General features: G+C 44.7%; 1 protein-coding gene across 1 annotated transcript; it reads left to right on the plus strand.

The window, feature by feature from the left end:
* Window positions 1-691: 691 nt before the first annotated feature.
* Window positions 692-24361, plus strand: LOC139908796 (capping protein, Arp2/3 and myosin-I linker protein 3-like). The gene is made up of 40 exons (XM_071895622.2): window positions 692-749; window positions 3485-3579; window positions 6736-6786; window positions 6895-6954; window positions 7244-7365; window positions 7545-7639; window positions 8007-8077; window positions 8201-8274; window positions 8382-8457; window positions 8583-8671; window positions 8804-8898; window positions 9178-9264; window positions 9928-10037; window positions 10169-10246; window positions 10356-10432; window positions 11003-11107; window positions 11303-11372; window positions 11936-12017; window positions 12193-12289; window positions 12635-12689; window positions 13491-13663; window positions 13895-13963; window positions 14432-14525; window positions 15266-15364; window positions 15485-15604; window positions 15723-15836; window positions 16278-16453; window positions 16613-16700; window positions 16810-16929; window positions 17463-17529; window positions 17930-18117; window positions 18703-18782; window positions 19316-19489; window positions 20210-20408; window positions 20491-21265; window positions 21528-21631; window positions 21864-21990; window positions 22712-22783; window positions 22934-23041; window positions 23788-24361. The coding sequence occupies exons 1-40, from the start codon at window positions 692-694 to the stop codon at window positions 23826-23828; spliced, it is 4635 nt and encodes a 1544-aa protein (XP_071751723.2). The 3' UTR covers window positions 23829-24361.
* The last annotated feature ends 1883 nt before the right edge of the window (window positions 24362-26244 follow it).

The raw sequence follows: 26244 nt of genomic DNA on the forward strand, positions 1-26244 counted from the left end.
ATATCCTACTTTTCTTTGATGTATTGTTATTTGCTGATGCAATAGCCCAATTAACCCATGGGGTTTCATTTGATATAATCTAATCTAATCCAATCAGTTACAACCAGTGATGTAGTGGTAAATAAAAGGTGGACAAACTATGATCTCCAATCATAAAGCAATCAAAAATCAATTGTATCTCCAGAAAAAAGGCATTCAATTATGCTCGTATCCACATATAACCTACATCAATTTGGTATTAGTTATTATCTATACTATGAATTTATGTCATAATAATTTAATAATAATTTAAAAACTAAGGTTCACTCTTCACTACATCCCTTTTTACAGCCAACCACAGTTTTTTTTTTATGCATTAGCCTACTTATGAATGTCTCGCTTGCATGCATCTGTGCTTTCACAGGTAACTACTGCCACCTCATTAGTCCTCAATGATCTCCCAGCCTCCCCTCCCCTCCTCTCCTCTCCTGTCCCCTCCCCTTCTCCCCCCTCCCCTCCTTCCTTCCTTGCCTCCTCCTGCCCCCCCTCCATCCTCTGTCGCTCCCACTAGCCTCCCACATCTACATCTATAGGGTTTCTTCCAGGAAGCGAGCTGGGCAGTCGGATGCTCTGCTGGAATGCCTGGGAGAGAGACCATCCTTTCTGCTCATTACTGAGGGAGAGCAAGGGGGGCGGCGATAGCGGACCAGACATGGCTTCTAAAGAGATCACTGCCTCTTGTTTCGTCAGTGTCAGCAAGGATATTACAGGTGGGTAAAAGACAGCTGTTTATTATTATTATTTTTTAGTCCTATCTTCCTTTTAGTCTTACCATGCCATCGCCCTCAGCATGTGTGCGATCGGAGCTCACAGGATGCTTTTCCTCCGCGCGTCTGGCGGAGGCTGCGACCGAACAGACGCATTGGATGATTATCATAAGCAACACCTTACATGTTGTCCTAAAGCTCTCCGGGATGAATTTTCACTGAATGTTGAATTAGTTATCCGCGGCTGAATTATTTAGAGTGCGTTGTGTGTATGGTGTTGGGGGGGGAGGGAGGGGGGGACGTACTCTGCTTTAAATATGCCCCTCGGGGAGGATCAGGTAGCCTAATAAAAACCCTCGCCTTAGGCCAGAGAGGAAAAGGGGCGTTGTGAAAATAATGGTGTGTAGCGTGGGTCTTCTCAGCGGTCTGTCCCCCGCTACGTTAATGGTGTGTTCTGCATTTTTATTATCATATTGTAACTGAGAATATGATTTTTTCCTCACTGAGCGTGAGCCTTGGAGAATAATATCTTTGTTTCTCTGCAGCGTAACCAGCTAGCGCGCAGTAGTGATTGTGTGTGCGCGCGTGTGTATGTGTGTGTGTGTGTGCGAAAGTGAAAGAGAGAGAGAGAGAGACAGACAGACGGACAGAAAGAGAAAGACAGATGTTGACCGTATCTTGCCAACAACGTGCACGAGCTCGCAAATCCGACTGTGCAACAGTATGCACAAATATTTATTCCTTTCTCAAACAGGAGCAGCTCACACAAGCCAAAGTCACAGTAGCCTTTAACCAAACACACACACACACACACACACACACACGCACACACGCACACACGCACGCAAGCACACACACACATACACACACACACACCACAACACAACACGTTCTCCGCACATGCTCAGGATAGCAGGGACTCTCTGCTGTGTTAATTACTCCTAATGGCTCTATTAAGCACACTGTGATGATTAATCCAGCGGAATCCCTGCCTCTCCATTCAGTCACCTGCCAGGCGCAGCGCCTCCTCCTGCCCCCCCCCTCTGCTCCCGCCCTGCCCTCACTGACTGACAGGAGCAGAGCATCGGGCCACCGTGGCCCAGGTGGCCTGCAGGCTGCACAAGGTCATCCGAATGAGATCTGCTCAGCCCCCATCTCATCTCTGGATGGACTCAGATTATTGTCACCGCTGTCGGTTCAGTCTTTGTCACTGTCACCATCTGTATCACCAGCTCCGTTGTCATTACTGTTAAACTGACTCCCTTAACCCTCGTAACTGTGTGCAGTGGTGCTGAGGTGAATACAAGTCCTCCAGTAGGTGATTATCATACAGTCAACAACCATCAATATAAATAAAAATCAATTCTGTTTTTTAGGAAAGCATTCATTTATGCTTTTGTTCTAGGAAAAAAAAACAATCTTCTTTTAGCTTACCTAGTTTGATACTTACTGTGATGTATATTAGGACTTTGCCTGAAAAGGTGGATAAACTCTATTCCACAAAAAGAAAAAGGTACGTTTGTCCAGTGCCTCCACCACCACAGCTTAGTTCATTCATTTCCACACTGATCAGTTGGGTTAAGTTATAGTGTCCATCCAGGGCTACTATACTGTAGTCCTATAGCCTGTCAATGAGAGACTTCCTCAGGCTCGGGCAGGTTATCTCCTCCAGTCACGGGTCACACCGCTGAGAGGAACGCCTCTCAGTGAATCACAGACACTGATGCACGGACGCGTCACGCTCATATTTTGTCTGTAAGGAGGCGATAACACTGACTTGATTTCAGCATACAGCCAGACAGCATATTGTTAACCATTTGGATGGCACCACAAGTCAGAACAGTTTGGAAATGGCATTGCAGTGGGCTTTCTTGAAGAATATACAGTTGGTAGGTCGCACACAAAACAATAAATGATGCTTATCTTCTGTATTTTCTGGCACAGAAGAACAAAGAGACACAAGCATTTAGTTTCTGACTGCCTTCTTCAGTGGGACACACTGAATATAAAGAGGATAAATATAGAGAATATAAGCATCATTTATTGTTTTGTGTGTGACCTCTATATTCTTCACCAGTTGTGCAAAGGATCTGCACCAATCAGGGGCTGAGGGTGAGGTTTGATATTTTTCGGTGTGCTTACTATATACTCTCTATATATAATATAGAGAAAAATACAAAACACAGAATGGCCGTGATCCATATAATATTGGCAATTTGATCTCCAAGGAAGAAAACTGTTTACACTACACACAAAAACATTCCACTTTGCCAATGTGGTAATCAATACAAAGCCAGAATGCATCTTCCATCCCGACTTACCGGAGACTTAAATTGTCTCCTCTATACTTACAGAAAACTGTCAGGACACTCTGGGCTGCTCCAGTGTTACGTGCAGATTTTATGATTTTGCGTTTAAAAGATTTGCAAATTTCATCAGGATGTACGCAGATTCAGAGGCCGCTGGATTGTTTCCCTATCTGAAATGCCACAACAACAAGTCTTTTCAAATGACATGCCTGGCGCTGCCCTCAGTTAGCAGATGAAGGGGTGGATAAAGGCCCGTCCACCCAAAGGTCAAGCTTGTTTACTGCTCCGTTTTGATTTGAACTGAGTTGATTTGTGTGGTCATCTCATCTCTAAACCCATTCTAAAGGATGGAGGCAGACAGGGAGAAGAGAGAGAGTCCCCTATGTCTCTGTGTGTGTTTTGCTAACGTGTCACGGTTTTCATCCACAGAAAGCATCAGGAAGATTATTGATAAGTCATCAATCAAGTTTGTACGTGGCATTAAGCTTGACACCAAAAACGGCAAAACAGAGGACAGAATATTGGTAAGTTGAATCTATTCACTGATTTTGGGGCTGGACTGTGTTTTACTATTGGGTTGCTGCTGTAGAAGAACTCTCTACCCTCTACACACAGAAACTATGTTATTTATGTTTCCCATTGAAACTATCTTCCACTGGGTCAATGGATCTCTGCGACAGTTATGAGATGTCCCATAATGACAGCAGAGGCAGAAGCAGGATGGCAGGGCTTAAGCGCTCCGTGATACAACAGTGCGAGTGAATGTCTTTTAATTTTGCGGTCACTTACTGACTCCAATAGAACTGCTGCCCCTCTTCTGTGACTGCGCCGGCAGCTTGGAGGGATTAATAAAGCATAGACAGTATCTGTGGGAGCGGGGCGTGGGTTCCTGTGAGGCTCGGTTTCTGTGAGCCCCACTGTGGAGGCAGTGGGGGGGCTGAGCAGCTCACCGCCTTTGATTCTGGGGTGCTTTCATCAGAGAATATGGGGCAGAGATATGAAATCTCTATTTGAGTGACTGAAGTCCTGCCAGCTATCTGGACAGAATCTGGGGCAATGAGCTTTATCACTGTGGATCAAACTGTTAGACAGGACATTGGAAGTTTGCCATATTGTAACATCCTAAATACATACTTCACATACACCTCACGCATGCTCAGAGGACACACACACTGTAGCTCATCCCACACGTGTAACATACACACACAGAGTCCGCTGTATTGATTCGGTTCTCCTCCAAGCGCAGCAACTAAACCACGTGTTTGCATAAGCAAGACCGAGGCTCTGTGACAATTCCCTATCCATCTGCAGTGCAGCCAGTGTGGTGTTTTTATTCCCTCCAAAGACTAGTAACTCCCGCTGCCCCTCCTGCAATCCCCTGATGAGCCAATGAGCTTTCACCCCCAGCTGAGCAGACTTTGGCTTGGCAGAGCGGCGCTTTCGCTCGATGGATGCTTTAATGATTCATCATGTGGCGAGGACGGGGCGGTTAGGAGAGTTTTTTGCATGTATGCACTTTGATATTCAGAGACTTTGATATGTCTATCTGCCAGGAACATCTTTCCAGTCATCTCCGTCCAATCGGAGTCTCATTTACTGCTTGCTCTTAAAGGCTGAACCGGAAAACTAGAATTTTTACTCCTGCTGGGTTCGCGTGTGAGATCGAAGAAACGATTGGAATTTGTCGGGGTTTTGGAAAAAAATTAGCTTAAATATGCGAAGGTTTTGTGTTCATATTTCACAGGAAGGTCAAGATCAGACTGGATGCAAGGGGCTTGCTGGGTCGGAGCGTGTTTAAGGTCATGATGAGCGATAATGAAGTTGCGCTCTATCTTTGTACCTGCGCTAACCGGGTTGCATGAAGTTGTCTCGTTGATTTCTTTCAGAGGCCTCACCACCCAAAACAGTCAAACAAGAGAAGATCAGAATATCTGTCCCGCAACCGCACTCATGCATAATTATATGCCACAATAAGCATGATGTGTGTGGTCTCCCTTTGATGTGGAAGACTTTGATAAGGCCCTCTCTCTCTTGGGCGCTGTCTCTCTCTCTCTCTCTGTCTCTCCTGCTCCATCAGCATGATTTACTCCTATTTACTCATACACTCTCTCTGTACTGCCACCCAAACCCCCAACTCATCACCGTAATGTGATACAATCTGGTCTTTTTAATCAACTCCTTCAGACAGTCTTTGAAGTGAAATTCAGAACCTTTGCTCGCTCGCTCTCTCGCTCTCTATGTCTCTCTCTCTCTCTCTCTCTCTCTCTCTCTCTCTCTCTCTCTCTCTCACACACATACACACACACACACACACTTTGAGTGACTACATTTCAGACACCTCCCTTATTGTGTGGGTGTAGAGGCTGTCAGAACGTGTGGTGCTGACAGGCCTGTGTCAAGCTCCCCTCTCTACAAATGCAACTGGAGTGGGAGTGCCATAATTTAATTACTGCTTTTCATTGGGGAGAGAGAGAGGTGGAGGGAGGGTGGAGGGGGGGGGGCGTCCACAGGGAGTGTTTTCAAAGGGGCATCAGAGAGAATGGAGCAAATGATTGGGAGCGACGGAGCAGAAGAGGAGGAGAAAAAGAGCAGAGGGCAGCGCTCAGGGGCAGGTTGAGAGCCATAAAATTACTCTTTGTTTGTCTGGTGGGTAAACAATGTTTTCAGCGAGGTTTACGTAAGAAACATCGCCACTCACGATCGACAGTCGGCAACAGAATCACATTTGTATGACAGAAAATGCACCTTGCCGACAATAAATGGATGCAGACACAGAAATAAGCTCCCAGGTCGCTTAGAAATGGCCAGGTTCATGTCTTAGATTACATTGACGTTGCATTGTACTGGAAAAGGGGGCGTGCCGAATTAGCATCCGAGCTACTTAAGCTGCTCATGTGACCCGACCCAGCTGGGCAATTCTGGCTCTGGATCTGAGTCAAAGTTTTTGCCTGTGATCACAGAACTGCCCGAAGAGAAGAGAAAGACACATTTTACTACTGAAAAATAGACGGCATTCCCCTTTAAGTTAGCAGATCCGGGGAGATGGTGCTGAACGACTCGACACTGTTGGTCATTTAGCCCAAAGCCATGCTGTGTGTCTAAAATTAGATACAGTAGATATATGGCTTTGGTTCAGCCACTGTAGCCATCATAGACTTTCACAATGGATACTAAATGATAAAGGAGGACAGATGCATGATGGGACAGTTCTACGTTGGCTAGCTGACACCTAGAGGGTGTGTATGTGTGTGTGTGTGTGTGTGTGTGTGTGTGTGTGTCTCAACATGTGTGGGCTTGTGTGAGATATATGTATTATGTTACTACATGAACAGTTTTCTAGACCAAGGAGGGGGATACAGAAAATGAGAGAGAGAGAACGTGTAATGCTAATAAAAATACATCTCTTATTTGTGAGAATATGATTAGACCATGGCATCATACTATCATTTTTCAGACTGTAATATGCAATATGTAAATCTATTTTTACATAGCGTCAAAGAACATGTCTCTGACATAAAGGGCTTTAGCTGGATCAATAGTATGAATATAGAGAGGACTTCTCATTTCACCCTCAGCATTACCATGGTAACTCACAAGAGCATTTTCTCCCCATGGGGAGTCTGAGTGTGCAGTGAACTTTTGCTCAGTCTTGATTAAATTTGCTTTATTCCCTTTCTTAGGTCCTCACAACATGGCGGCTCTATTTCTTGGCGCCGAAGGTTCCCACTAAGGTACTAAGGCTCTCCATCTCCCACTTACAGCATGAAGCCTTTTTTATGATGCCCACTAACATCTTTATATATTAACTACAAAGGCGTCAATTGCATTTCTGGCTACAGGTAGAAACCACATTCAACTTCTTGGAGATTCGAGCCTTGAATTCCCATCCAGAACATCAGGTGAATTTTAACAATTATATTCAAATCTGTATGCACTGCACAACCCCGTTACAGCTAATTTATTGTCTGAACAGTCATATAATGGAGTGGTTACATCATGTTGGCCTTCAAGGAATGAGCGGAAGCATTTAAAGCATTTATCAAAACAGCCATCAAGACAGTGAACGCTCTCTGATTAAGTTTTCATTTTCTATTGTTGAAGATAATCTAAAGCAAGATAAATCATGCAAAATCATCTGCGGTTCCGTTCTTACCAAACGCTAACGCTTTGTTGTGGATTTCTGTGCAGGTTATCATCGACACTGACAAGTCCAGCTACTCCCTGAGGTTTCAGTCACGCGAACACCTCAATCATGTGATCAGCCATGTTAATTTCGCCCTGTCTCGAATATTCAACAACTCTGTTTTTGCGTAAGTGTCTCACAGGAAAGTCAGTTTCACTCCAAAACATGACATATCTCTTTAGCGGTCGATAATTGCCAAATCTAAAGAAGAGTGACCTTTATTTACTCGATTATCAATAGATAAATGATTCTTTCTTATGTCTCATACTTCTCTGTGTGTTTTTTTTCTTTCTTTCATCCTTGCAGCCCTTCCATCTGTCATTCAGACAGTGACCTTTCGGAGGGCAGCAGGAAGTATTCCCCCAGCTCCGAGACCTCAGTGGAGACCCAGAGGGCCTGCGGTAAAGGAGGCATTACCATCGAACATGGGATTTTGCACGCATGCACACACACGCAGTCAACATTCGCCTGCACATGACACACATACACACACACACACACACACACACACAGATACACACTGAGGCACAGGCACCCTACGAGTTGGCAGACTGGAGAGAGGAAGCAGGCTAGCGTGCCTCACAAATGGTTTCCCAGATGTTCTTGTTAAACTGCTCTGTCACACAAATAAAAGATAGATTATTTGGACAAATTTTTACGTGTGTACTTTCTCCCGTTCTCTCCCCACCGCTGAAGGAAGCAGCTGTTCACATCATCTAAAATTCATTCTTCCCTATCCTGTTTTTCCTCCCGCCTGTCTCGTCTCAGGAGGCTTCTCAGAGACCTACGCCGCTCTGTGCGACTATAATGGTATCAGCTGCAAGGAGGAAGTGCAGTGGGTAAGAGCTGTGGGACTGTGCCTGTGTTGATGTGAGTGCTTTTGAGTGTTATATGCAGCACTGTGCACAAAATTAGGGGTCATATACTGTAGCAAATAGGCTCATGGGTAATCTTGCTCCTAGGATGTGGACACCATCTATCACTCCCAGGACAACCGGGAGTTTAATCTGCTGGACTTCAGCCACCTGGAGAGCAGGTGAGGGAGAAGGAGACCGGAGCGATCGAAATATATCACGTCCCAACCTGGTACCTCAACCCAGATAAATCTAGATGCAGCATTTGATTTATTTTTATCTTTTGCAGGGATTTGGCAGTTATTGTTGCGTCGATGGCCTACAACACTTGGTTCACTAAGCTGTACTGCAAAGACCTGCGGATAGTAAGTATCCACTGAATCGCTGTTATATCTCTCTTTGTTTCAGCTGAGTAAAGGTTTTAAGTAGGATATATGCCAAACACAAACAGGTGAAATGTGATGTAGTTTGAATGTGTCTTTTGCCTCAGGGGTCAGAGGTCACGGAGCAAGTCCTGCACACGCTCAGTAAATCCTCCAGCCTAGAGGAGATCACTCTGGAGAACGCTGGGCTAAAATCGTGAGTTGAAATTCGTTCGGCACCTCTCATTTACTTCCCATCCATTTTTTATTCTATAAACTCTGTTTGCTTATATGTTTGTCTGTGTGTGCAACGTGTTTGTCTGTATATGTCTGTGGACCCACGTTACAGAGACTTCCCACAGAAGATGTCAGTTGCTCTTTCAGAGAATCCTGCTTCTGTCATCCACTCGCTCAACTTGGCCCACAACTCACTTGACAACCAAGGTATCATGAACCATCAACTGCTCATGGTTGTCTGATTCAGCGGTTCCCAACCTGGGGTCCAGGACCCCCTAGGGGGACTCCAAAGATGTTTGGGGGGTGGGGGGGGCATGATGATCTGGTTAAATAGCCAAAGAAATCCCGATTTCACTGACTTTTACTGGTCTAGATGACATGAAAGGTGTGTTTGAAAGACATAAATGTACAAACCGTTTGGCCCTGGGCTTTCTTCCTCCACTTTATGTTTTTTTCTTCTTCATATCTGTTCCATGCATGGTATAGGTGTGTCCAACTTAATCCAGCAGGTGTGTCGCCTCAGCAAAGGACTTCGTCTCCTCAACCTCTCCAAGACCTCGCTCTCCTCCAAAGGTTCGGATGCTCCCCTCTCTCTTTCTTTCCTTGCTTTCCCTATCTACCATCCTTTGATTTCAATGAAGCCTCACCATATTATTTCCCCTACAATTACTACAATCTCTTCTGGTATTTAATGCAAGACGGTAACTCACCAGGCAGGAGGAATTCAAGTGGAATTAACAACTACAACTGCTTTTATGAAGCCATAGCTGATTGACCAGCTATCAAAGCTTGTGTTAGATTATAGGTTAAGGGATATAAACCTCAATACCCCAAAATAATTCTCCCCTGAACAGCTTTGTTTCATGTTTCTGTCCTGCTACAGCAGCGCAGTGATTTATGATGTTTCCACTGCCAACCATCCTGCCCTGCAGGCAGCACGCCCCCCGTTACTGTCTCATCTTACCTTGTGCCCTGTGGAGAATTTAAATATTAAATTGAAGTAGTCAGATACTACGCACTGGTTCACATTACCTCTGCTGCTGCCTGCTGCAGATGTGTATGAATAATGCAGGGACGCAAAATGTTTTGAGAGCGCTCTCTGTCTTTTAATAGTTATACAACTCCCATGTCTCTCTGCCTTGTTCCCTCTCTCTTGCTTTCTCTCATTCCTTTTATCTGTCTGTCTGTCTGCTCACCTTGCCTCTCTCACTCTCTCTCTCCCTCCCTCTCTCTCAGGAGTGGTGTCTCTCTCTCAGGCTCTGTGCTCCAGCGATGAGTACTCCAACTCTCTTCTGCACCTGGACCTGAGCAAGAACCCGGGGGTCCTCTCTGGGGAGGATGCCTCGGTCAGAAAGCGCAGCCCATCTGCAAACATAACACACAGCGCTCCATTTGCATGGAAACATAACACACACTGCTGCATTTGTATGGCCCTTTCTCCACTTCGTTTGATGCTTTTCTATCTCTCTGTCTGCAGAACTTGTATCTCTTCTTATCTCAGCCCAACTGCCTGGTCCATTTGGATCTGTCTGGCACAGATTGCTGTGTGGACTCAGTAAGTAATTAATGGCTTGGATAAAGTCATGTTTATTTGCAATGTTTGAAAAAAAAAATGCATCTCTCGTCTGCCCAGAATAACTATTTCCATCCTCTGTCTCACGCAGTTATTTGGGGCTCTTCTGAGGGGGTGTTGCGCTGATCTCTCCTTTTTGAATCTTTCCAAAAATTCCTTCTCTCACAGGTTAGTCATATCTTTAAGATTGTCTATTCTTTTAGTTAGATTTGACAGAGACACACTGAGTGGAACTACAAATCTAATCTTCAAAAGGATTACCTTTTTTATTTCACCTTATAGGCTTCATCCCTCCCACTGTCTGTCTCTTTCCCTCTCTCTCTCTCTCTCCCTCTCTTTTTATCTGTCATTATCTTCATCTCTCCTTTAATGGGAAATCAGAAATGAGCTTTGTGGGAATCACTGGAACATTGTGTTTCCTCTCTGTGGGTGTGTCTAATGCCGTTTAAAACGAGAACTCTCAGCCGTCTGCATAGATAAGACTCATGAATATTTAAGCAGAACTATCTATCATTTGACCCCACTAGCTCCCCCTCTTTCACCGAAGCAATTTTCACTCTATTTCTCATTCAGTGTCAGTACTCTCCACTCAATACTGCACTCATATTTACCCAGCATGTCAACAATGTAACCTCACCTCTTCTGTGTGGCTAGCCTCACCTCACTCTCTCGGTATCAGTATCATCTCTCTGCCTTTATGCGTCCTCTCTTTAATATCTTGTTTTTTTGATCCGACAGAAAGGTGAAGGATACGCTGCCATTGTTCCGTCAGTTCTTCAGCTCAGCCTTCAGCCTCACCCATGTCAGCTTGGCCTCCATGAAACTGCCCCCTGATGTTCTGAGGTAATCTCCATGCCTCCTCTCCTTCTCTCTCTAAATGTCTTTCTTTTCATCCGTCCTCCCTCACAACCCAAGGCAGACTTTAAGTGTGAAATGCTACTAAACCCAGGATATGCTCAGTAGAGCCAACCAGACCCCCACTTCTTCCTCTGCCTGTCTTTTCGCCGTCACTCAGTTTTCTCCTTTCTGTCTCCATAGGGCTCTCCTGATGGGCTTAACCTCCAATCCTCATATTAACGACCTGCACCTGGACATCAGTGGCTGTGAGGTAGGAGTTCATCTGACACATCTAAAGGCCTGTCAGCTCACCTAAAACGGCACTGATACATGCTTAAAGTGACAATGAAACGTTATTTTGAGAGCATCTTCTTGCTTCCTTAATTTGATGTATGTCCTGTTGAAACAGGATGCTGGGGGCGGGACATAATGCAGGGAGGGATCATTCAAAATTGTAAACCAATGGGATATCCGTTAGGGAGAGAAAGGCAGTTTTATTTGATGGGAGGGGGGATTGTTCAAAAATCTGTGATGGTTTTATTGGTTGGAATTTTTGTTTACACCTACTGGTGCAGCATGAGGTCACCATTAAAGACACACTGTTTTCCAGGAGGTAAACGTAATGGGATTCTGGTGTAAAAATACAAGAAAATACAAATTTTGTCAATTTTCTGGCCATTTATTATTAAATAGGTGTATGGCATGGAAAATTAGCTACCAAGGTGAAAAAGTACTTTTTCATGTGATTGTGAATTTAAACCTGATTATGTGTGCACATGTTGGTTTTCCCCCCCCTCTCTCTCTCTCTCTCTCTCTCTCTCTCTCTCACCCCAGCTCAGGTCCCCAGGTGCTGCTGTAGTCCAGGAGCTCTTCCCCAGAGTTTCCTCCATCGCCACTCTGGACATCTCAGACAACGGTAGGGAGGCACTCTGCAACACATCGCTCTTTGAACTAAAACTCCTAAAGTGGCCTTGACTTTTTGTCTTCGGGCAAGTGAGGTCTGTGTGGGCTGTTAGTGGATCACACAGTGTTGAGCTGTGTGTGTGTGTGTGTGTGTGTGTGTGTGTGCATCCATGTGTGTGTGTTGACAGGTCTTGATGCAGACCTGCTTTCAGTACTACCAGCCCTCTCCAGACACCCCTCCCTGAAACACCTTCATCTGGGCAAGAACTTCAACATCAAGAACAGGTGCTGCTGCTGCTCTCTCTCACTTCACTGCAGTTATTTGTTTGTGCGTATGTGTGTGTGTGTGTGTGCGTGTGTGTGTGTGTGTGTGTGTGTGTGTGTGTGTGTGCGTGTGCGCGTGCTGCATGTGCCAGCTTGAATATACTTGTTTGTGCTTGTGTGCATGACTTTCTTCCATTTTCCAGAGAGCGCCTGTCGTTCCTCAGGCAGGCGGCATGCTAGCAGCAGGAAATTGTTTGTGCCAGCTCATGCAGTCTCGTCACTCTCTCTCTCTTCTCTCTCTCTCTCTCTCTCTCTCTCTCTCTCTCTCTCTCTCTCTCTCTCGCTCTCCGCGGTTTGTACCTGCAGGCTTCTGGACGAGGTCCTGCAGAAGCTGGTTCAACTCATACAGGAGGAGGAATGTGTGAGTGATAATGCAGAGTCAACACGCATAAGAAAACATACTGTACAATGCAAATTTTAAAGGTGTGCTGGCACCGCTGCTTTAAAGTCCATAACAAATTGTACGAATGAAAAATGGATCTGCTGTGAAGACACAGAAAATTTCAAGTCCCTGTTTCACTCCATTATGCATGAAGAGGAAAAATAACAAAGATAATGAACCGACTGAACTTTCTGTGAATTTTCTGTTACCTTTGGCTAAGGACAGTGCAATGTAGGTAGTCACACATTCATTTACTCCAAGTGAAAGCATTATTACATTAGGTCCATTTAAAACTCCTTTTCAATATTTACACTTGCAGTTAATATTCTGGATTCTTGCATACACAATTTTTATGTTGCTTTGAACTCTAGCCATGTCAGTATGTGATTATTATACTCCTTGCATGCACAATATCTATATAACCACACACATATTGTAAATAATTCATACATACACAATGTAAACTCATGCTCTCACTATAAAACTCGGTCACAGCACTATGCAGTAACCTTCCCCACTACAGCTCTTGTGTTAAGTCCCTTGCTCTTTTATTGAAGGATATGACATATTGTGCTTTCTGAATTATTCACTCTTTTTACAAAGCTATGACACATTATGCCATGTTCATGTAGCTTTTATATTTCCCAGACCTTAGCTGTTACTCAACCTGCTCCCACCTCCTGCTCTCTGTTTCTCTCTGCTTTTCCTCAACCTCACTTACCCTTTATCCCCCCATCCCTCCTCTTCCTCGCTTGTTTCCCCCCCTCCCTCCCTCTCCAGGCCCTGCAGTCTTTGTCCCTGACTGACTCGCGACTGCGCTCTCGGGGCACAGTGCTGGTCAACGCTCTCGGCAGCAACACCTGTCTGAGGAAAGTGGACCTCAGCGGGAACAACATGGACGACATCGGGGCCAAGATGCTGAGCAAAGCGCTGCAAATCAACACCACGCTCAGGTAGAGCGAGAGACACAGAGGCGTTGCTAATGGGGATGCTGTGTCTCTGTGGGCGAAGGCATGAGAGGAGAGAGAAGTACACATCATAGAGAGGATGGGGGAAGAAATAAAGGGGGGGAAAGAAGCAAGAAGGGAAGAATTTAGAGGGAGGGGATGCCTTGTTTTTGCAGCCTAAGCTGTGTTCTGACATGGAGGTTTGGACTCAGTGCAACTCACGACTTTGCCCCGCAGGAGTGTGACATGGGATCGCAACAACACCTCCGCAACGGGATTTCTTGATGTGGCCCGCGCACTTGAACAGTAAGAGTATCAAAACATCATGAACATAAACCTTTAATTTGTATCTGTACACCAGAATTTAGGCAACAAATAAGACGATATGATATCCCATATAGCTGCTGTAATAAGGCTAATGTCTTTGAGAAACTGTGATATAATTTCCTGCTATTTTAGAACATTTAACCATGTTGAAATTTTTAACGTGAACCCGGCAAATTGTTGCTTTCCACTTTGCTATCTTAAATGGTCCAGGCTTACCTTTAGGCTAAGGATGACATGGTTGCAAAGATCAAAGTATTACTCACTCATCGCATGGCATGGGAGGGATATTTTGGGACAAGCTCTGTCCAGTGGGGATATTAACCTTAACTAACCCCAGAATCTGTAACCCACTTAATTGTCTCTCTCTTTTTAGTCCGTTACTGTCTCCTGCAATAACTCACCCCCTTCCTCTGTTCTTCCTTCCTCTTCTACTCTTTCCTCTCTCAGTAATTTCACCTTGCAGTACATGCCCCTACCCCTCAGTGACATCAGCCAGGCGTATCGCAGCGCCCCCGAGAGGACAGAGCAGGCACTGACCAAGGTTGGCATCTGAGACCAACCCACTGTCAAAAGAAAAAAATCAACCCAGAATTCAAAATTGAAGTCAACAGATAAAAAAAATTGTAGCAGCTTTGAAGAAATCATTCTGGTTTGCGATAGAAGTCCTTTCGTGTGCTTTTGGCAGAAAATATCTTGGATCTCATCGTCTCCAAAACAAGTTTCAGTTCTACAGCTGGCATTTGAAGCATTAGAGCACCCCGGTTCTAAGGGCTTTGGATAAGAGATGAGCAGACGTTGAGGCGTCAGAAATTGTAAATTCCTGATGAGATGAGAGAGAGAGAGAGAGAGAGAGGGAGAGAGAGAGAGAGAGAGAGAAAGAGAGCAGATCTAGCGCTCCATGTAGGGTCAAAGGACAGATACTCCTTGTCTCATGAAGGAGTCTTTGTAACTCTAAAAGCCTGCCTCTGGAGAAATCAATACACTTCTATACAGAATAGCGGCACTGTCTGATTCAGCTAATGAAGTAATGACCAGAAATGTAAGATGTGGGTTGACTTTCCCTTCATGTCTTTAGCCTCTTCTCATCTGCCTCTCAGCCACTGCACCCTCCCACTCCGCCTCACTGCACGCCGTTTCCTCTGCAACAGTCTGCCCGTGGCGTCATCACCTCCCTCTCTTTCGCCTCTCCTTGTCATGTGTTTTTGTGGCCACCGGTATATTCGTGATAGTGTGAATGACAGTGGGTGACAGCGCCTCTGCTGTGCCCCTTCTGGTCCTCAGATCCAACGCGCTCTGCTGAGGAACAACCAGACCCAGCGCTTCTCCCAGAGACAGGCTCTCCGGCTGCACCAAGGCCTGGTCACTAGCACTGCCGAACAGGTACTGTTTATCTGTGTGTGTGTGTGTGTGTGTTTGTGTGTGTGTGTGTGTGTGTGCTCGCCGACGGGTACGCATACCACTTGTGAGTTTGTAACACTTCCCCGCCTGTCTGTTTCCAAGGTGATGGAGCGCCTGTGTGTGCGTGTCCAGCAGCAGGTGTGTATGCTGCGAGGTGTCGGAGAAATGGAGGAGATTCAAGCTGCTAAACAAGTACTAAAAGAGGCCAGGAACTCCCGCGCTGTGAGTGATGTGAAATGTGTTGTTTCGCGACGTACAGTATGTGTATAGTATTTTGTATGTGTGAGACGGTACTATCGCACCAATAACAAATTCATATGTTATCTCTGTTACTCCAAAGCTGTACCCTTCACTGTGTGAGCTGGCTCATGTGCTTTCTGTGGACGGACCGGTCAGACAGAGACTGGATTCTCTGGCCGGGGAACTTGCCAAAGCTGCAGACAAGGAGCTGCAGGTACTTTTAATTCACAGTAAAAAAGTAATTTAGTCTATTATTGAGTCCTAAAATGGTTATTTTCTTAAAATAAGTGAAGAAATCTGCCAGTGGGTTGAGATAATTTCACTTGTTTCCAATGCAAATCAACTTGTTTCAAGAATTTTGTAGAATCAAGTGTCATTTTCTTGATAGTAGTGCAGTGATCTGCCTTATTCTGACTTGTTTCAAGATATTGACACTCATTTCTAGAAAATTCCTGAAACAAGTGAATCTGCATTGGAAACAAGTGGAGTTAACTGTGTTAGAATGTTTCTCTTGGTTTAAGAAAAATAAGATTCGAAGGCTGAAAATGAGACTAAATGACTCGTTAAGATGGATGTTTTTTGCAGTGAACACCCTCTATTCACATTGTGACCCATAACAGATGTTTGGGTTACTAATCGAGGGATGCCTTTGCAGGTCATCGTTGACTCCATGGTGTCTCTCTGTCGTGAGCTGTGTCCCTTATCGTCCTCCGCGGCAGAGAGACTCAGTCCTCCTCTCTCGTCCGTCTCAGAGCGAGTGTCCATTCCTCGCTCCGCTATCCGCACGGCTCTGATGGAGCGAGCGGCGCAGGATATTCACCGAGCCTTGGAGTAAGAGAGGGGTGGATAGAGGGAAAAGGGAGAGCAGCGGCTGCAGTAATAAGTCTGAATTTGATAAGTAGGGTATTGATTTGCTCTCATTTTCTTTTTTACCAAACTCTCTCCCCGTCTGTCTCTCCCCCTCCTTGTTCTCTAACTCCTCTTCCCCAGAGAAGTGAAGCTGTCGGTGGTCTCCTATCTCACCAACTCCATCGTGGACCAAATCTTGCAGGAGCTCTATGCCACCCATAAGACGCTTGTAAATACACAGCAATTATTGTAAAGGTTATAGTGTGTGTGTGTGTGCTTGTGAAAGAAAGAAAGATTGAGTGAGTCTTAAAGGGACTTTAGCGTACTGTGTGTCTCAGACCCGGCAGGTGTCCCAGGTGAAGCGCTGGGACGGGACGTGTGAAGGCGGAACCGGATGGAGGTCCCACAGACACAGAGACTCTCTGGACATCACTGACGAGGAGCTGAGCACCAGCATAGTGAGTGCTGCTGAAATACTTCTGTGTTTGTGTGTCTGTGAAATTTGGGGGGACTATCTGTCTGTCCGTCAACAGTAATATCTCAAGTGATATCTCAGACAATCACTCGTCTGATTTTGACGAAAGGTGGAGAGATGATGGATCTTCACAGTGTTCCGGAAATGCTATAATTAAAGGTCAAAATTTCAAACACTGAAAGGTCACATTGAAACATCACAAACACTGAAACTCCTACACCGTAAGTCTGTTTGACATGAAACTTGCTACACAAATCAAGCCATCCTTACAAATTACAGCGATTAGCCTAATGGGGGCATTACTGCATAATCACAGGTCAAAATGTTCAACTTAAATGTGGTTTCTCAGACATCACCAGGACGATTTTGACAAATCTCTGAGAGCATTTTGGCACTGATCGGCTGCCTGCATCATTCGCAGTGGATGACATGTTTTACTTGTTCCTAGCTGTATACTTGTGTGTCTGATTCTAATATTATCCCTCAGCATCTCCGTATCTCCCTCTTCTCATCCAGGACACAATAGCCATTAAGAAGCACAGCTCTAGAACGAGACGGATACGACCCGTCTCCACCAGGCTGAGTGAGTACTGAATCCTCTTATCCTTTTCTCCTCCGTCTTTCTTCTCTTGCTCTTTACCCCATCTCGTCTCTTTTAGAGCTCCATTAGTGTGTTTTTCAGTCGGGTCTTCTTTTCCTCTCCCCTCTTTCTCCCTCCATCTATCTCATCTAGTCTATTAATGGCTGTTTTAATCTGGCCAGAGCCGAGACCCGAGTCAATATATTTCACAGCCGCCGGCAATTGTTTTAAATTTGAAGTTACATGTCTTTGAAGCAGAGATGATAGCTCCCCATGATTCCTCCCCCCTGTCTGCTCTGCTGCACCTTCTCAAATCTCCTTTTCCTTCCCCTCTCTCTCTCTCTCTCCCTCTCTCTCACACACAAACACATCCTTTAATCCTTTCATCTCTGTCTGCTGTCAGGCCTGTGTGACGACTCCAGCTCCTCTCCGCCCCCCTCTGTGCCGTCGTTCTCCTCGCCCCTGTCCCGCTCTGCGTCCTGGGAGGGTTTGTCGGAGTTGCCCACACAGGGCGTACCGCTCCATCATGTGACCCGGGTTCGGCCAAGGCCTCCGCGGAGGCACAGAGCAGGACACATCCCCTCTGAGACGGTGAGGCGGGGTTGATCTCAGCACCCTTTTATACATGACAATCTGATACTGTGTGTGATATACACTGTCTGTACTCACTCTAATAGTCACTCATGAATGTTTGATGGTAGCGGGAGATCCCACTGTTTATGTTTTCTTGTCCAAGAACAAAATCTAGCAGTCAGATATAGTTAGCCTGCAAATTATACACGTAGAGACTTAATTACATGGAAACAGACTATCTATCTATCTATCTATCTATCTATCTATCTATCTATCTATCTATCTATCTTTATTTCTATGCATAATTCCCATCTGCCATTTCCTAATGTTCAGGCCTGCTGGCAAGGGCAATGCGCTGCTCTATTTTTCAGAATGATTCCTGCCTTTGTCAGGCGTAATCTATACAAAGTGGATCGCTGAAATTAGGTTATGTCATCTCTCTGAAGCCAGTATAATCCATTTGTATTATTGCATACAGAACATTTTGCAAATGAAACCCAGTACAAGTAAACTGACCTCGCCAAAAAGACATGAATGAAAGTACGCCAAATCTGTGTGTGTGTGTGTGTGTGTGTGTGTGTGTGTGTGTGTGTGTGCGTACAGCACTGCAGTGAAAATGGAGGAATAAGTCCTCTTGATGATGGACTCCCAGATTTCTACACTAAAAGAGTCCTCCCTGATAGGTAAGTGTCCCCTTTACTGTTCTATTTCCTCCAGCGCTTCTAAAATTGTCCGACCAAAACTCAGCTGAGGTGTCTTTAATTAAAACCAGGTGAGCTCCACCTTACAGCACTTTCCATATAGACCCATCATGTTGGCGAGCCTGTCACTTTGGGTGAGCTGAAATGAGAAATAGTTGCAGTGAGTGGCCTCTGGCTGCCACAGCTTGTCAGAATAATGTTGTTCCCCTCCACACACCACACTGCAGATCATCTGGTTAAGTAGAAGCTTTTAATATTATTACATTTATAATATTAAATAAATGCACTCTAGATAAATCATTGTGTACCAAGAGGCGTAGCCTAGCAACACTCAAGCGGCTGAGGTACTAGAAGCAGAGGGGTGGAGAAACGCCGGGCGTGAATGGCTATGAATAAATAAAATTACAGGTCCTGATAAATGACAAATCTTGTAACAATGGCGATGACTCATGTGTGAACACAATGACGATTTTACTGTGTGTCTGTGTGCGTTCCACCTCTCTCACCTTCTTCAGTCAGCTCTCCTCTCTGCACAAAGCCCACTCTCTGAGGAGGAAGAAGAGGCGCAACATGCTCGCCATCTTTGGCTTCCGTAAAAACCGCAATCCGACTGTGTCCAATCAGGGGCCGGAGTCTGGAGGAGAGGTTTATGGAGAAGAGTGTCACACTGTTGCCACAGCACCCACAGGGTTCGTGTGTATTACTACCCCTCCCCCCCACCCCCCACCCCCACCCCCACCCCTCCACCCGCCCATACAAACACAAACGCAACTCAGTCTGTAGCACAGGCAATTACCGCTGAGAAAGGAATGGCCTCGAACACACAACATGGCTGTGCGATGTATCAGATATTTATACACCATGCCACAAAGCACTGATCCATTTTCCCTCCCCCATTTTATTCTACAAGTTTTCTATTATTTTATGACAGGGCCCTTTCTACTGGCTATCTCTTCTGTTTTCTGTTTTTTTTCCCTTATAAGGACAATGAGCATTACTGAACTCCATAAATACTCTGACAAATAACGCTCTAAATCTCCCTGTTTTCTTTGTTGATATGAGAAATGGCTGATAGCTGCCAAAGCGCAGACAGGCTGATACCAGTTTGTGTACACAGATGTAGATGACAGCCGGTGCCTCCGATACCGGATCCAACCGAGTGATGACAATTCAGCCCAGTGATTAGAAATTAACACGTTGCACGTCTAATACAGATTATGATAGCAAGATAGCTGATTTCTGGGAGTAGTATGACACAGCCTAATTATAATTCAGTTCAGTCTGTTGTCAAAGCTTGTTACATTTAAGACAGGAGCAAGCTGCAGCCTCGTCCCTCTGTATTCATATCAGCAGACTACGTGGCAAATACTGCGTGCAGACTCATTTCTTTAATTGACTTCTGTTCTCAGGACGGCCACAGAGAATGTATACACGCTCCTGCAGCCCCCGAGGTCCGCTGCCAGAGCTGGATCTCCTGGAGAGGGGGCTGATGGGAAAGTGAATGATCATCAGGGGAAAAACGCCCTCGTTTTGAGCCCACCGCCAGTGCAGGGCATACCGCATCCAGGCATGGGGGGAAGCAAACACCCATTTTACTCTCCCAAAGAGGTACAGTCAGTGTAACATGAGTATTCACTATACTGTAGGTTTGCATCGGGTGTGATCTCTTTCTCTTTTTCTCCTTTGCCAGAAACCTGAAGTGGATGCAGGTCTTGAACAACCAGTAGAAACAGAAAGGCATTGGGCTGATGACAAACAACGGACGGAGGGGCTGCACACAGACAAGCAGTGGATGGAAGGGAGGCAGACTGATCGACATCCTGAGAAACACGCAGAGAGACAGCCCAACCAGCTGTGGTTAGATGACAGGCTATCAGAGAGAACTTGCGCAGAGGTGAAAACAACAGACAGACAAACAGACAGGTACTGGACCGAGAGCAGGCATCCGGATAGACGCTTGGAGAAGCAGTGGACGGTCGACAGACACACGCAGAGGCAGATCGACAGGAAGATGGAGAGACAGTGGACCATCGGCAGACAGGCCGACAGGTCATGGTCAGAGAACAGGCCGACAGACATACAGATTGATCATCAGTGGCTGGAGAGCAGGCATCCAGGCAGGAAGACGGACAGACAGGTCCAGGCGCTGCATCTGGCTCAGAGGCCCCTGCCTCCGTACCCGTCAGACAGGACTCCCTCGCCGAAGCAGGAAACGGATCCCCCGAAAAGCGCGGAGGCGACCGCGGCGGACTGGCATCTGTGTCAGCAGGAGGCGCAAGCAGATAGACACGCGTGTGCGGACGCAGTGGGAGGGCATGCAGAGGGATGGAGGGGCGGAGGAGGGGCGTCTTCTGGTCGAGCTGCTCCCTGTGCGTCCAAACCCGACCCTCCTCCACAAAGCAGTAAACCTAACCTGCCCAAGCTGAGGCTGAGGCATCGACAAGAGAGCTCAGGTACTCTACCAGGTACTGCAACATCCACCACTAATGTGCAGTATGTAAGCTCGGAATTAAGCACATACACAAATAATTTTCAGTGAACTAGCTACCGAACAAACTGCAAGCACCAAATCTATTTTTCTGGTCTGTTCTGCCTGTCTTTTTCACATTCAAAGGAGCCCCAAAAAAGACTGAGCAATCTCTCTTCTTGCCAGCTCAGATGGCAGCAGTCTAATTTGTATGTAACACTTTTCATCCCAGATTACAATCACTTCTCTTTCATCTGTAGGTGCAGAGGAGGAAGATGCAGAGAAGGATCCTGGAAAAATAGACAAGAAAGAGAGAGAAAGAGGAAGAGATTCAGAAGGTCAACCGCCTCCTATTCCAGAAAAGGTGTGCAATTTTTAGTCATCTATATTTGGTCGGCAAGCCTCATCTGCACAATTTGTCATGTTTGTAACAGCGCTCTGGTTTTGTCTTTTGTGTGAAAGAAATTAATCTTGATATACTACAGAGTGCGCGCTGACACTGGCAATTACTGTAAACTACAGCATGTTTGCCAGTTGCTATGGTCCTCTTTGTCCTTGTGGTTTATTCATGTTTCCTATTCTGATCTGATGAACAGCCAAAGATGTCCTCGTATGTGACTTTTCCAAAAGAATCAGCCATTGAAAGGAACTTGCCCCCTCCTCCTGTGCCCCCTCCTGTCAGCAAGCCGATGCATGGACTGCCAGACAGAGCTGCAAGTCAAGGTACTCACACAGAAATGGAAAAAAAAAGTTACAAAGTTTACAAGTACAGAGAAATCCATTCTTAACCCAGTTATTTAAGTAACCTGGTGTTAGGTTGGCACATGTAAATGTCATAACTCGGTTAGAACAACCTGGGTAAGCTCAAACCAGGTTAAGATGCCTGGCTTACCGTGGCATTAAACTGTTTACTGAAGCATGTAACCGTCTCCTTTCACTCCTTTCACTCTTGGTTTTTGCCATCTGCAAACTGCAGACTCACACAGCATTATGGGTACATTTTACAATTTACAATTTCCCATTTGGCAGACGCTTTTATCCAAAGCGACTTATAATTTTAGATTTTTAGAGATTTTAACACAAGCAAGGATCTAGTCAGGAGAGAACGAGAGTAAGTGCCATAAAGCCATGTCAACATAAAACAACAAAGCAAAAAAGAACAGCAAAAACTCTGGCGGCGAGCAATACTTACTCTTACTACTGGGATAATTTCTTCCCTACAATTTGTATTAGAAGTAACCAACTATTGTTATCTGTGGGCGGGACAGTACAGGTGGACAGGAATATTCTGTTAGTTGGTTTATTGATGGCAACAACGATATTCAATCGCAGGATATCAACAGCTCAACCCGAAGAAGACCTTAACCGCAGGATGGCCAACAGCCAGTTTCCTCGGTGCATGTAAACATAGCGAATGATTGTGTGTTTGATATCTGTCGTTCAGGTGAAGAAGGGATGAGACCGCAGGCACCAGTGAAGCCGCAGAGGAACAGAAAGGCGATGTCATGTGACGCAGGTACACAGATGTCTTTTCTGTACTATATTCTCTTATCATTTATCTAACAGGGTGGAATATACTTGTGTTCGGTATGCGTGTCTGTTACTCTGTGCGTAAAGCGTCTGTATCTAACTGTTGATTTGTGTTTCCTGTCCTCACTCACCTCAGGCACTGACAGGGATAGCCCTAATAACCTTGAGAAGCCCCCAAATCGCAAACCCCCTGTGAAAAAACCTAGACTACCCCAAAACAGAAATAAATCACTGGACTTGTCTGGTACATGTCTCTCTGTTTCTCTTTTTTATTATGTCCTTTCCTTTAAAGTTTAAATGTGTGTGTGTGTGTGTGTGTGTGTGTGTGTGTGTGTGTGCGTGTGTGTGTGTGTGTGTGTGTGTGTGTGTGTGTGTGAGTGGGGTGGGGGTGGGCAGTATAGTGAGTGACAAGTGGTAATCAACCACCAATAGTGAGTTGATAACTATGTGCTGCAATTGGAAAACATGATTATTATTATTACTATTTATAGTCTGAAATATCATAAATAGACAAATGTAAATATATGTTATTATATGCACTTATATAAGGGCATATTTAAAATGGATATCGTCATTGTTAGGTGAAAACCAAGTAACTCCAGTTTTGGTGATTATCATGTTTTAACTTCTATGGATTGAAAAGGTTCTGCAACCCTTTAGCTGATGAAAACCTTTAAAAACCTATTGGATAAACTGAAAAATGCATGATTGTCAAGTTAAAAACAAGACAATTTTTCTTAGTTCCTGACATTTTGGAGATATGAGGTTTTCACCAGCAGCAATATGCTACTGTATGTTATGTGGTTGACTTGCTGCCTAGACAGTGTTAGACGGTTTCCACTAGTGCCCACTTAGGACAGCTATTATCCTTAGCACAAGGCTTAATTGATCACCATCACATCTATTAGTCTGCCTAGTGGATTCTTAACCAGTGTTTCTATGTAATAGTCACTGTCAGTGATCAGGAACCTGTCCTCTGCTATATTACAGACAGCATCAACTCAGCACCTAGTCACAGTGAGCTGTTGTGATGGCTGGGAAATTCACCTGCCGCTGTCCAGCCAGAGCGTTGTCATGACAACTGTGGAGCATTTCATCGACGGTGGAAACAAAGAAACATGTGCGGGGGGAACCTGAACATAAATGTCGCACGGCGCCATATGACAGACATCATAAAGCATCACTTGCCTATGTTGAACTCTCACTCCTTAATGTGCTGTTCACTCTCTCTCTCTCTCTCTCTCTCTCTCTCTCTCTCTCTCTCCCTCGACCCTCACTGTGTTTCTGTCTTTGCTTTCCTCTCACGTGAAACGAAACCTGCTGAACTCTTTTGTGACTACAGTATTTGAATGGTATTTGCTACTTTAGAAAACCCAAAATGATCATTGTCTGATTGTTGCCACTTTTGTGCTATAAAGCCAATGGACGGAGCCAAATGCTTGAGCATTGTGGCTAATGCTAGACAGGAGAGAAATGTCTTTATTAGAATGTTATTTCTAAATTTGAAATGCATTTTTGACTGCTGATACAGTTGATTGCCTTGGTTGACACTTGAAAATGAGTTGCTTCTTATCAAATGAAACTTGATGATTTATATCTAGTTTTGCTTTCAGGAACTGAAAGGTAATATATTTTATAGAAAAATTAAATAAGATATTATGTATGAGTACCCTCACTGTATGAATAAAACACTGTAATGGAAGAACGGTGAATGTCTTTGTTCTTTGTTCTATTGTCACCTGATCTCATATCTGTGTGATATGAGATTTATTTTGATTATTTTGAGATGTATTTTGTCACAGTTGAAATATACTGGAAGACAGCTGTCTCAACATTAATACAGTAGTAACCTGATACATATGAAACACTGCATGACTGTAATTATTTGTAATTAGTGTCACTATCCCAATGAAAATGCATCATCTTATTTAGTGAAATGATTAACCTGACAAGCTAAGAACTAAAACACATATGAAAAGTGTGATTTTATGGAGTAATGTCAGTAATAATAATCCACCTGAATGGTTTGATTTTCATGATTGCAGGTAAATGCTAAATTTACTTCCTCAGTTCAGAAATGCCTCCCTTGGTTGGCATGGCAACCGCAAGTATTCAGAAGTCAAAGAATCTGAAACAGCAGGGGGCGACTGATCCCTACAAATGAGGGAGCCGCTCACACACAACTCATCTGAGCAGAGCAGCAGTCTTGCAGGTTGTCATTAGCAACCATGCCATGACCTTTTTTCTAAAGATGCTGTAATGAGTCAGATACGGCCTGGGCTAGAAAACTGCCATCGAGCAAGGAGATTTTCTTTGCAAGTTGTTGAAATGGAGATTAAGAGGCCATTTCACTAAGTCAGTAATTATAACTAGCAAAGAGCCTTAGGGGGAAATGCTAAAGAGATTTCTCAAATGACCGAAACTCATTATTTTGTTCACCAAATGTTGCATGCATGTACTTTGCATAGTTTTAGATGCATTTCTGCTATGAAGCTCACACTGTTTTGTCTTTTCCACACAGTTTTTTATGGCTTGGTGAAGACAGACAAAAGATAAGTGAGATAGGTGTGGGAAATTTAATTGATCTATTTAATCATTGGTTCGCATATGCCTGTCAGTTAATTACTGCAATTTTGCTGATAAAAAATATCTTTTTTTTAATATCCTGTCCCATAAAGGGAAAATCCACTCTAAATCAGACAGCTTAGATAGCTCAATCACTCTGTGTGAAGAATGAGCAACACTCCCCTGATGCATGAATATGAAGAGTCTCAATTTGATTTATGGTGTGTGGAGGAGACTGGAGTTGGTGCATTGGCAATCTGTGCAACAATGACTTCATAACAGAGTATAGTGGAGTCATAATATAGTGTTGGTTTGAACTTTTACACCCAAACCACCTTAACTTTATTGTAGTGTGACAAGTTGTGAATCCTCTCATGTACCGATATCGCCAGAAGTCTAAAGTGTCATTCTGCTTTTAATTGTCAGTTGAGCAGCTGCAGAAAGTGAAGCTTGACACTTCAGTCTGCTCTGAGTTTTGCTTTCTTCCAGCACTGAGAGAGAGTTGTGACTTTTCTATTTCTTTTTTTAACTTTATCTTTTCAAGGAAGGTTTTTTTTTTTTTTTTTGACAAGCATTACACTCTCTTTTTCTGCACCATCCAGCTTCACTTTCATACAGTTACATTCATTCAGATCAGGAAGCTCCCCAGTGCAACCAAAGACTTGTTGGCCACCGAGGAGGTGGGTGTTCAGTGCCTTGCTCAAAGGCGCCTCCACAATAGCTGTCAAAGGAGGGGAGAACATTACTCTTCCACCTTCTCACCTAGATTTTCAGCCACAAGTCTCTTCCCTTCTCTAACGCCCCACTAACCATCATTAGTTTTAACATAGAAACCATTTTCCCATTCCTAAACAAGCTGATTAAAAAAGTTGTGAGTTTGTC

Source organism: Centroberyx gerrardi, chromosome 9, assembly GCF_048128805.1.
Source record: "Centroberyx gerrardi isolate f3 chromosome 9, fCenGer3.hap1.cur.20231027, whole genome shotgun sequence".
Classification (NCBI taxonomy): domain Eukaryota; kingdom Metazoa; phylum Chordata; class Actinopteri; order Beryciformes; family Berycidae; genus Centroberyx; species Centroberyx gerrardi.

What these genes read in the sequence shown, in the direction of transcription:
- LOC139908796 (XM_071895622.2), top strand. Translation starts at nt 692, where the DNA reads ATGGCTTCTAAAGAGATCACTGCCTCTTGTTTCGTCAGTGTCAGCAAG. An exon ending in CAAATCAACACCACGCTCAG is followed by an intron (nt 13,664 to 13,894) that starts GTAGAGCGAGAG and finishes TTTGCCCCGCAG; the next exon opens with GAGTGTGACATGGGATCGCA. An exon ending in ACCCGTCTCCACCAGGCTGA is followed by an intron (nt 17,530 to 17,929) that starts GTGAGTACTGAA and finishes GTCTGCTGTCAG; the next exon opens with GCCTGTGTGACGACTCCAGC.